General features: G+C 37.3%; 1 protein-coding gene across 13 annotated transcripts in view; it reads right to left on the bottom strand.

Moving 5' to 3' along the window:
• The window catches only part of LOC105328612 (tyrosine-protein phosphatase non-receptor type 4), a 69,303-nt gene that overhangs the window by 12,246 nt on the left and 44,206 nt on the right, over positions 1-12,851 (bottom strand). For 10 of the 13 annotated variants that reach the window (XM_066073531.1, XM_066073524.1, XM_066073527.1 and 7 more), the window contains one exon: positions 11,152-11,293. In XM_066073531.1, coding sequence (XP_065929603.1) covers positions 11,152-11,293 — 142 coding nt within the window. Of the gene's footprint in view, positions 1-3,449; positions 5,179-9,170; positions 9,425-11,151; positions 11,294-12,851 lie in introns of those variants that run through there. The other 3 variants (XM_066073520.1, XM_066073522.1, XM_066073523.1) reach the window with 2 other exon arrangements.

The raw sequence follows: 12,851 nt of genomic DNA, 5'->3' as shown, positions 1-12,851 counted from the left end.
CGACTGTCTCTGTTAAATAAACTTCTATTCAAAATTTACAACAGTTACAAACATTGGAGTTCCACCAACTGATCATTCCCTGTCGTTTGGGCACAAAAATTAAGGCATCAACTGACATTTCTTCCAAAATCAGAGTGTCCTCAATACACATCCCATTCAACAGAAACGCATCCATTCACAAACTCCCATGTAAAGTTCTTCATGTTCATCAGTAATTAGTTCTAAAATAATTAATCAACCCCCAGTGAGGCACTGTTTTGGTAAGCACTATTTGGAAAGTATCTCCATTAGACATATGAACTCTATAGTTACTATCTCTACACTCAATCCCAGCTTCCTCTCAGTTTGGAATAAAAAATCACTCCAGAAAAAATCCAGGAATTTCTTACACAATTTTTGTAATCAACATAATCTATCATACCTGAAGTTCCAATAAAATTAATATCTCATCCAGACAGAAACATTCTGTATTTTAATCCAAGATAGCAGATTGGATGGAGATATAGAGAAGGAAAAAGACAGAACAAAATATTTCTTATTGGAACTGCAAGGTTAATACTGCAAATATGCACACAAAATCCAATCACAGAGAAACAAAAAAAAAAAATGCGAACTCCAACGAGCCGTCGAGCTGATGTAATTATACCCACACTTATTACTGTCACAGATCCAAAGACGCAGTCAACAAGATGCTACTGTAGTGCACGCAGCCCACGCGATGCTCTCCTCCGCGATTAATCCATACGCCTCACTTTATATACACACCCTCTATTTATTCCCCAAAACTCTATTTCAATCTCTCCTTCATAAACTCTATTTCAATCTATCTGTCACAAACTCTATTCCAATCTCTCCGTCATCACATTGGCAGGATTATCCTATATGTATTAAGGAGTCAATAACACTTCTTTTTCTAACCTTCAATGATTCAAATGAATGGGGAGAAATTCCAAGTCTCTATACTAATCAAAAGCACATTCAACTTTTCTTTTTCCCACAGATTATTCCTAATGTATGCACTAATCTTTCCACACCGGTTATTCCTGAAGTTCTTCCACGAACCAAGGACAGACGGACCTTCAAAATCCCAATTATCATCCACCAGAATTAGGAGGAGTCAAACATCTTTCTCTGTTTGAGCCCGGTGCTCCTAACAGGCTTTGGGATGCTCTGCCATATGTAAGCGATATTTCTCCCCCAGCTTTTATGAAGACAGGAAATCAGCACATAAACAAGACTGCCAATAATCACAAGCGTAATGACATTTATATACAACCAAATCAGACAGAGGAAGCGTGTGTGTACAGGTAATGGTGGTAATTAGGTCAGTGAGCAGGTGAGCAGGGCAGAAACACCTACATGTGTATCTACCTCTGATCAAATTAGGTCAGATTATACAGCTGTTAATGAGTTAAAGAATATTATTGTTTTCAGAGAGAGAGAAGGGGGGAGGGCGAGAGGGAGGGGGAGGGCGAGAGGGAGGGGGAGGAGGGGAGATGTTTAGGTAAAGGGAATAGGATTTGATTCTTAAGGAAGGTGAGAAAGATGAAAATGAGCCACAAATATTATTACACTGTTATATTAATATCTTTTTCCTAAGATCCATATGACTGAAAACAAAAATACCTGAGTACACGAACCAACACAACAACCAATACCCACTCTGTGTGACATGTGGCCTCTCTGTGTACATCCAGAAAATACACCAAAGGAATGCTGACAGTTAGGAAAACATGGCATGGCACACTGTGGTACATTTAGTGCCTCAGTGCTCATCCAATGGAATTCCATATTACACAGAAACCATCACAACACTGTCAAAAGCCATGTATAAAACCTCGGCTCATTATGTCAGGTACCATAGGATGCAGCGACGTTATTGCTTAACAGATGTTAATACCAACAATCCACCATCATACACCCCCCCCCCCCACCTTCAAACACAAGAGCCATAAGCCATTCTTCCTGGACTGTATTGGCAAATTTCTTACCAACCACATCCCCATAGATCTTTATATCTCCCAGCTAAACAACTGAAAACTGTATCATAGATTCATTTATCAGGGTCCACCAAACTCTGTTAACTAATTTTCTGTTTCAATCTTTTTTAATACCATTTGACTATTATTTTAGATATGTAATGCTTTACGACCAGTGAAACTCATTGTTGTCCTCCTTTAATCAAGTCATGGGAAAACAAGAAATGATAGGACCTGGTCCTTTGGTACACAGAGACACTTTTATGACCAGACAGACCTGGTAAAAACTCTCCATGTAGCAGTCAGGTGGTAGATCACAGTCAAGCTGACTCATTGTTTGTTTGATCCACCTGCCCAGTTATGCAGAATGTGACAACCTGCTAGTCTCAGTAAACACGGGAACTTACTCCTCAATAACCTTTTAGTGATAATACTTTCACTTGTCCTTTTTAAAGCTTTCTTACCTCTGTAGTTTCAAATGCACACCAAAAAAAACTTAGTTCTTCACCATCACAATCACATCAACTCACAACACACTGACATCTTTTCATGTGGAAACACTAAGATTTACACCTTACACTCAGAAATACTTCTCCACACTCATAAACTCTCATTTTTTATTTGGAACACTAACATACACTCAGAAACACTCGAAAATCCGAAAATCCAACAAACACTCCAAAAGCACTCATATATATTCATAAACAATTTGAAACACTAACCATACACTACTAAACGGTTCACAAACACTTATATCTACACTCATAAAACACTGGCATCAAGTCAAAAACACTGACATTCACTTGAAAATGATAACATACACCCAAACACTAACAACTCTCACATACAAAATCACGAAACACTAACATATCACGTATACTAAGAATATTATCAGAAAATCAGATTTACTCTGATACTGCATGCCATACACACAACTGTGGACCATTTTCAAAGACATAATAATGTATCAAAACTCTACAAGAACCTCTTCCTTGCATTTTATCAACAGGAAAATGTATCTATCGCAAACAGGACATACAAATTAGCACATTAAGATGCACAAGGCAAAGGTCAAGGTTGTGTATTATTCATCGCCTACCTGTGAAAGAACTTGTCAAGCATGAGAGATTCTTGTCACCTATGTTATTCTGACTCATTCACAATAATGACATTATCATTTTGTCGCCCTACACAATATACATGTTTTCATATGACACCTCTATTTTAACCCTTTCATGGTTTTCTTTCAATTTTACTGTTTATAGTTGCACCAATTCATAAGTTGTTAATACTACTTTGACTCACTCACAAAAATAATGACGTTTCAATTCTATTATAATAATCCAATGTATGTATGTAAATATGACGCCTCTTTTGAACATTCTTATAATTTCCCCACCCCTATTCACATTTTTATTTTATATGATGCCACTATTTCACCTCCCCCCTCCTTTTTCTATTTTTACTTACTCCTGTGTTTAGTTGGACCAATCCGAAGGCCAGGTTGGTTCCAATTAGACACTGTCTGAGGATCAGATGACCTCCTGACCCCGACTCTGTGGAAGTCTGACTAGTTTTCCTGCGTGCTTCGCCGCTAACTTTCTCCTCTTTACTCGGGGTTCTGGAATGGCTAGGTTTATCGTCCCTTTGACTCTCGGCCCCTCTGTATGGCGTGGGCTGAATATCTTTGGCACTTTGTTTTTCTCCTCTACTGGGAGTACTTAAATAATAGTCATAGTCGCTTGGTATACTTGAATGATTGTAGTTAATTCTGCTTGAGCATTGTGAATGATGGTGTTCGACTCCACTAGATGTTCGTGAATGATTTTTTTCTACTCCACTAGAATTACGAGAATGATTTTGCTCTATTCCGCTAGAATTCCTGGAATGATTTTGTTCTATACCGCTAGATGACCGGGAATGATTTGGCTTCAGATCATTTGGAATCTTAGAGTAATAACTTTTAGAGTCACTTGGACTTTCTTCTACTCTATAGGATTGTAATTCTTTGGCACTTTGTAATACAGATTGTTCAAAGCCTTTATCTAAGGTCGTTTTGGAGGAAGGTTCCGCAATATCTTTTTTCTTCCTTCTGGTGACTGAAAGTTTATTGCTCAGCTTCCGCTGGGAGGCAGCAGCAGATAACTTGGCAAACTTCTCTTTTAACCTTGAAATGCTGCCTGGATGCTCCTTGGCAGCTCGAAAAAGATCCGTTCTATTTCTGCTAAGACTGGAACCTTTCCTGACTATTCTACTTGAGCGTGGGGATTTGGGTTTTTCGGAGACACTCGCCTCTCTGGTGTCTGCTGTGGTAGATGTTTTAGACATCTCCCTGGCTGATTGATATCCTGCATTCTCTCTCCGGTCCTCCGCCAGATTGGAATTGGAAGCCTGCGAGTTACGGCTCAAAGTCCGAGATTCTGACTTGCTCCGAGGGGATCGCACTAGAAAGTCGTCAGACCGTCCCCTCTCGGATTGTGGATGAGGCAACAACATGGTGACGTTACACGAGGGACTGTACAGGCTCTTGTGTCTGACAATGCTCGACGATCTTAGTTTATACATGAGTTTTTCGGCATCCGTTATATTGGAGCTTCCAACCTCTTGAACTCTCTCACTCTTACTTGGTTTCTGTTTCATTGTGACACCTTTATCACTGGTGCTACTGTTGAGTCCACTGGGATCTGTTGTATTTCTTTGGCAAGAACTGGCATGGGATTGAGCAATGGTTTTATCCTGACTAGATTGATCACTTTTACGTATATGAACACTTCTACTTCTAGGTACGAGTGTACTTAATCCGTGATCATACTGCGACTGACTACTTTGTCTCTTACAGTCAACATCACTCTGTGTCAATTGAGGATTCTGATTTCCTCTCCGAGATGAACTATCCTCAGAGGGCTCTCCTGAGTCACAGTTCCCTCCCTTTGCTAATTTATCTCCCTTAACCAAGTTTTTCTCCACGAAGGATTTACAAATCCAGTCCTGGATTTCCACAGATGAACACAAGTTCTTCATGTCCTTTTCTGCAAGACGTCCAGGAATTGCCCGACTATTTCCAATCACAATTGCTTTAATCCTCTCCTCTAGTGGCAGCTCGTGATGACCAGCAATGAGATCATGCTTAACAGCCAGAGCCAGCTCAGGCGAGATTTTTTTGGTTGGTCGAGATTCTAGACTTTCGCTTCTTGAGACCCTACGACGACGAATTTTACCGTGAGCTTCCACCGTCTTCACGGCTGGCTTCTCCCTATTTCTCCGAAATCGAGGCGAAACAGGGGCAGCCATGCAAACGACCATTGCAGTTAGACTGCATAAGCAATTCCCACCGATAAATTATAATTGGATGGTTAGGAAAAAATAATGAAAGAGATGTTTCCTTAAAACTGTAAATCTAATGAAAAGAAAGTACACTGATGACACGACCAGAGCCTAATCACAGTCAGATTGCACCATATCGCACTGCATTACTAACGAAATTCCTACTGAAAATAGAATTCATTTATTATTCAGTCTGAGCTCTTAAATGCAGTATGAATTTTTGTCATCTTTTAAAACTTGATCTCATTTCCATAAAACCTGCTCCATGAAGTGTGACCAAACTTTCTGCCTATTCTCCATAATACCGGCGAAACTCAAGAAAACCACTCTTAGAGTGTGGAAGTTTTACAGGGAAAGGATTCCGTGAAAAAACACACACCGGTTTAATCCACCACCATGCTAATCAACACATGAAAAAAATCTCTGAATGATAATCTATATCAAATCACAAAATGAATTCCAAAGAAAAAAATTCCTCCATTAATCTACAAGTGTGAATAATCCTTCCATTGGTTGTTATGAATAGAGCACAGAGATCTGCATTTTTCCCAGGTAGAATATTGGGAGGAAAAAAAAAGGAAAAATCAAAAGAAATTATCTTTTTTTCACTCAGTAAAAGGAAAAAAAATTAATGAATATACAGTTGTACACAGGTTGAAGCCATGAATCCAGTTCCTTTGTTGACAGAACCTTGTCATATAATAAAACACCTCTAGTTCCTTTTAAGTAAATTCCATGTCAGTTAAGTCCACACGAAAAAAAAAAAAATTGAATCTCAGGTGTGGAAGGAAAAAAAAATCGAACTAAATACACAAACATGTACACACATTCCTCTCGAGACACTGAGATCCTGTTTTCTGGGTGGATAAAAAAAGCCACGAAAAAAGTTTCTTTTGGGGTTGGTATTCGTCCCTATCTCTGTTAAGGTGCAACTCGGCAGACTATGTACCGGGATCGTTGAATGCTACGCTACAGTTAAAATTCCACAGCAGACCGTCATGCGTATGAAATATGACATGGTGTTGAAAGAAAAATTAATGACAAATTCTTTTGCCAGACATTTTGCGGCACAGGTAAAAAAAAAAAAAAACCAAGGAGGTGAACTGTATATGAAATTAGCGGGTGTTTTAATGAAAGCATCAGGAGTACTTAATGGGCAGTTATTGTACAGGTTTGAAAGAAGGGAAAAAAGCACACAATCTTTTCACCGAGAAGGAAAACAAATTTCAGAGTTAAACATTACGGATGTATATTTCCTTTCCGTTTCTTTTGGGAAAAACTTTGAGTTATAAATCCTGATTAATCACTTCTGAGTTCACATAGCACAATGGAATTCGCCTCACACTTTTTAAAAAACACCTAATCTGTGACGTAAAGTTGATTTAAATATTCTTCACCCATCTAAAAAACAGAAAACCACTAAAAGCCAAAACCATATGACAATTAGACAAAGTCCTTCTTCTATGTAATGATAATTTGGTTTCCTAATGATTTAGATTAGGAAGCAATAAAACCTGTTTTTGAGACTTGATCGTCTTTTCCTCTCCCTCATTGATTTGTACAAGTTTCTGTATTTGTTTAACACTGCCACCTTACATTCCATTTTAGCCGTGCAGTTTTGCAATGAGAAATATCATAGGGAAGTTTGTCTTTTAATACCCAGCAAAGAAAGCGTGACTCATGCTTCAGGTGAAATCAAGTTTTCGGGTTTTCTTATTATCTTTATATTTTTTTAGGGGTTCCTTTTTCTCTCTTGGTTCTTCTTTTTTTAAAAATAAAGTGTAAACTTGGCCCTGTTCTTTTAAAAATCTTGACGTCCACACATAAATCTTGGCACATGTGTACTGCCATCTCTCTCCCTCTCTCTTCAATGTCTCTTTAAATCCTGAGATATTAAAACTGCGCAACTGAATTCATCCTAAACACTTGCAAGAATTTCAGGGCACAGGTTTGAAAAAAAGGATCATCTATCTCCCAACGAATAAAAAAAAAAACCCCTCAACAAGAATTGTGCAACCTGACTGAAATTTCACCCATCAAGATTCTTTTCATTTTATTTAAAACCCCTGAAGAGTCAGCAAAAAAACCTTTATGAATCTACATAATATGTACTAAAAACAAACCAAACATTTTTATACATCTCAAGAGTTGAAATAAATAACCTTACAGTACCCAGATTAACTTCCCATCCCCCACCCTTAAAAATCGTCCCCTCCTATGACCTACTTTTGCAAATGCTGCATATTTAATGAGGTGTCACATCCCGGCATGCCGAGAATTTCAATTATGGCTAGCCCTAGTTACCTCGATGATCATTGTTCCAATTGTTCAAATATTTTTGATCATTTTTTGAATATTTTTTTGATAATTTTTCCATCCTATCAAAAGAGGGAGTGACAAGGGGAAAATGGGTGGATATATTTTATGATACACTAATATGGAGAACTCACCATCCCAATTTGCACCCTAGTTCATCATATCACAATTTTTACTCAAACAACCCAAACATTTATGGAGCAATTTACAATACACATCTAGACATTGAAGATCTGATGACACCAATTCATAATGTCGGCAAACTGGTATCTAATTTCCCCTATATCTTTAACATCCCTATTGTTATAATAGAAACCTAACAATATAAACCAACCTCTCTCTCTCTCTCTCTCTCTCTCTCTGGTGGAATTTTAGTCTAGACCAACAAATATTAAACCCTCTACCTTCACTTTCAATTTGTCTACATAACACAGGGACATACTTTTATATAGAAAATCTAGTCTCCGATATTAACTCTTTCTATGTGTCTCCCTCTCATAGAAATTCCTTTCTCCTTGAGAGTATTTACTTTTCTATCATACATAGTCAAGTTTTACCTACATTAAGCTTCATTCATGATGTTTGTTTTTCCATGAATGGTGAATACCCTTCATCCTCAATATAATTTTATTGAGGGTGTAATTTGAACATGTCTGCCCTTTTGCCCCTAATACTGATATTTTTAGCAATGTAGATTCTCCACCTCTATACACCAAACCTGTCTCCTTTAATATGTGGTCTCCACTAAATCTATAATATCTGAGACATTCAATTTCTAAGAATAATGACACTTTTCTGATTTAAACATGTAATGTTTTTTTTTATAAAAAGATGAGAGTGGGGGTGAAGGGGGTGGGGGTGAAGTGGGTGGTGTGAAGGGGGTGGGGGTAAGGTGGGTAGACACAGGGAGGATTTACTTCAATATCTAATCAGTTATCAAAGATAAATTATTTTTTTTAATCAATTACTTGTATTGTTTCTTTCATTTTTGGGGGAGTGAGTGATGGGGATATAGGGGATCTATTTTCTAGCCTCAAAATTAATGACCATGTTACTAATCAAAATGTTGTATCCATACTAGTATTTTCCTAATCAAATGGTGGATTCATCTACTATGTTGGATCCAAAAAAAAAGTCAATTCATTAGACAAATTCTGTAGCAATAATGCTGTTCATCAAGATCCCGTTTATTATCTAATGGGAGAAGATTTACTGGGAATCCCCTGAGAGCAGGTTTATCATACTGGTTATTCCCCTTGGTCCACCTTCCATTATGGATACCCATTACAGTACAGCCCTTTAGGGTCAGAGCTCACTCATAAATATCCTTGTACAGAGTCATTACAAAATATGCAGTGTGATTACAATCTAGGCTAAAAGGCTGCTCAAATCAAATGGCATTCTCCGTTAAATTGCATCGCTGAGACAGAAAACCCAGATCTAAAACCTCTATAAAAACATTGACAGAAATGAGATCAAGCTGAATGAAAGATGACAGTGTCAAACTGTCTATACACTGTAACTGCTATTTCAGAATATAACATAAATGACCTTGACCTGTAACCTTGACCCCAGTATTGCCAGAAGTGGTCACAGAGTTGAGCATGAAGAAGTAACTCATGCAAACAGGGAGGAATTCCTCTGTCTGGGAGACATGTTTCCTCCCAACATCCCTCCCGCACCAGTCCCAACCCCTCAGGCACATAATCCATAACATCCTGTATCCCCGCAAGGTCAGTCGGAGAAGGGCAAATCCAGTTCCACGTCAGAGGTAGGCTTCTTTCCTCCATTGTAGTTTTGATAGTGTTGTTTGGTGCTTATCATGTTTATCATGGGATGAGCTATTGCTCAGTCATTGTAGTGGTGAGGGCATTAATAACAATGGAGACTATCAGGGTGAGTGAACTGTGAGTTGGACAATGGCCTTATATACAGCCTCAGGCAGGGATAAAGTGACAGACAAACAGAATGCTTAATTCTCTCTCTCTCTCTCTCTCTCTCTCTCTCTCTCTCTCTCTCTCTCTCTGAGAGACTAACAAAGCATGTAAAAATTTAAGTTACATCAACACTTAAACAAATCGGGTTTGACAACTTCAAACGCACAATACATCTGCACCTGAGCAAGCAAGGTAACTTTGAATTAAATTCCGCAAATCAATGCAACTCCTTAAAGGAAAAATCAATCCCGTTTGCCTAGGTGTACTGAAGGATACAATCTTCCTTGGAGTGTATACATGTAAACAACAACCCATTCCCCAACAAACCCGGTGGATTTTCGCCCACACGAACCTGCATCTGGCAGAGAAAACAGACAACCATCATTCGTATAGTACAACTCCCCCATCCCTTCATCCCAATCAACCACCCCCCCCTTTGAAATAACAACATCACTTCTGCAAAATAAACACTATCCTTTATGTTTGGCACTTAATGATCAAACAATAAATAAACCCCAAGGACCTCCTCTAATTCTACTCCCTCCATTCAACCCCATCCTTTATTAATCATCCTTCACATATTAGTTTTTACGCAGAACTGTTCTTCTATAATTCTTCTTATTTTATTAAGACTTCTCCATCGTTTTGATCATCCTCCACAAATCATGACAGCATTAGGTCTGCAGAACTTTTGTCCACAACACCCCCCTCCCCTTTCTTTTCCCTCTCTACCCTTTTTTCTATTTTACTTCTGTTCTAATCTTGTATTTTGTGTATGTTTGTTGATAATAAATCTCCAGGAAAGGCCAGTCAGTCCTTAACACTGATTTATGATCATTTACAAATTTAAAAGTCTTCTCCAAAAGATAAAGGATCAATACAAAACACATATACAGGAAATCATATAAAGATAACAGAGTTATCTCTCTTTGCACTTCTGCAGTACCTTCAGTCAATATCCCCTTAATATTAGTTTCGTCCCATCTAGAATCCATCCAGACACAGTTGTGTGTTTAATGCTCATTCTTATTAACATAGTAATATAAAAGTTGTTTTGAATTTGCCCAGTCCATCGGCTGACAGAGTGAAAATATAACGGGGCGAATACTTCCCCGTACACAGTAATTCTTGATCCTATAGCCTCTGTCTCATACACGACACAAAACCAGGTACATGCATTAGTGTTACTAGCTCTCAATGAGCTGGTTTAATTTTGAACTTATTTATCCCAGATCAAATAACTTTTAATTTCAACCCATTTTTAATATCAGTGTACAAGTAAGTTTAGTAATATTCATTTAAAAAAGAAAAAAAAGAAGGGGGAAAAAATAGAACACAGAATCCAAACTTCTTATGTTAAAGTATTTAAGAAAATTATTATCCCAGTGAAATTCAACCATTAATCATTATTCAAAATATTTTACCATTACTCTTTACAGGTGAGGAAAACATCACATATAACCAGTGGCATTCAATTTACAGACATTTGATTGACATTCCATGTCAACCACAAAAGGTCATATGATCTGAAAGTGGTTCATAGAACCATGAACACATCAGGTCAAGGTCGATGGCTGGTTGCCATGGTAACTTACCAGGTAATCGTCGTAGACAGGAAGGTCAGTGTTGGGGTCCACGTGGTTGTCCTTGTCTGGGATATTGACATCGACGACCTTGATCGGGACTGGTTGAGGATAGGTGTTTGCTGAGATTTTGTGTGAAATGAAGCCGCCATCACTGAAAAGGTCAAAGGTTAAAAAGTTAATATAAGGGTCAACAGCTGTCTCTACTTTCATTTTATATATATCTACATGGATCTTAATGACATAATTATTGTATAAAAATTAAAGATAAAGTCAGAGGGAAGCATTCTTTATTGATAATCTTAATCTTTTTAATGCATTAACCTTTTAAAATACAAATTGATTCCAATGAAATTGAGATTTCTTTAATCTCTGAATTTGAAAAGAATAAGATTCACTAAGGTTCCTTTTAACCTTGCAAAAATCAGACAAATATGCATGCAAAAACAAAAACCCTCACATGTATGAAGATATCAAATATAGATATCAATTAAACCATTCTCCTTGAAAATTGTATTACATATCGAATGTAACTATAAACTTATTCAACCAGAAAGTACCTTAAGGAAAAATCTAAAATAAAAATAGATATTGATTTTGATAATTGAAATCAAAACACAAAAATATCAGTAACTGCTGTTCAACACAAAGTCCTTGTATTATGACGAATCTTTTGATGTCAGACCGATTTAGTGTAGGCGAGACGGGATAAGATCACAGAGATGAAGGGACGGCAGGGAATGCATACACTCGAGGTGAACCCGGCCAATATGCTGTTACTACGCCGATCAATACATTAGTCATGTCAGAAAAATACGATATCAATTGACTAGTTACTTAAAACTACAGGACACCCATTTTTTTCTTAACTATTTAAAAGAAATTTATTGAGAAGAGTATTATCAGTTAAATAAAATATTAATTGCAAAATTTGATCCACCAGTAGAACTATAAAAATATTCACATGAACTATTGTGTTGTTATTCCCAAAAAAATTTTCGTCAAAAAAAGTATATTCTATGTGATTTAAACTTGACCACCACAACATCCCCATCCAGTCTCCATGACGATAGCTCAAACTTACAAACTTCAATATTTATTTTTAAAAAGTATTATAACCATTTTCCTATTCAAAAAGACTATTTCATTTGGAATATTCCATTCTTTAAGCTTTTATGAAAAAAACCCAGATACCTTTCAGCCTGTGCTTTTCCCCGAATCAAACATTTCATACAGCTCATGAAGAGTTTTAAGATGTCGAACCGTGAGTATTGGAAAGCCATGTAATCGTTACACTAATATCAGATGGGGTTATTCCTCAGAATCAAGTTATTTTCTATCCTAAAAGCCTTCACATACAAATGGATGGAACCCAAATCAAATTATCCAGAAGGTGGTTCACAAACGTTAAAAATAGCCATCTAAATTCATCATCCTCGTGATCACTATTGCATCCTAAATTTCGTTCCGAATATGGAAGTACTAATTACATCAAGAATCCTAGGATACGTTAATCATAATTCATATACAAAAATGTTTCATTAATCAAAGTCCCTTTGACAGTTCCTTAATTAAAATTCCATTTGCTGTTCCATGAAAATCAATGTTCTACATAACCAGACTGAACTCAGGGCAGGATCTATGAGTCATATAACGAGTCCACGCACACAAACTCAACCCGATTCACTGTCGTCTCTCAGTACATCGAGTCT

The sequence above is a fragment of the Magallana gigas genome, chromosome 10 (genome assembly GCF_963853765.1).
Source record: "Magallana gigas chromosome 10, xbMagGiga1.1, whole genome shotgun sequence".
Lineage (NCBI taxonomy): Eukaryota > Metazoa > Mollusca > Bivalvia > Ostreida > Ostreidae > Magallana > Magallana gigas.
Note: the sequence above shows the minus strand (reverse complement) of the source record. Positions and strands in the feature narration are given on the sequence as shown.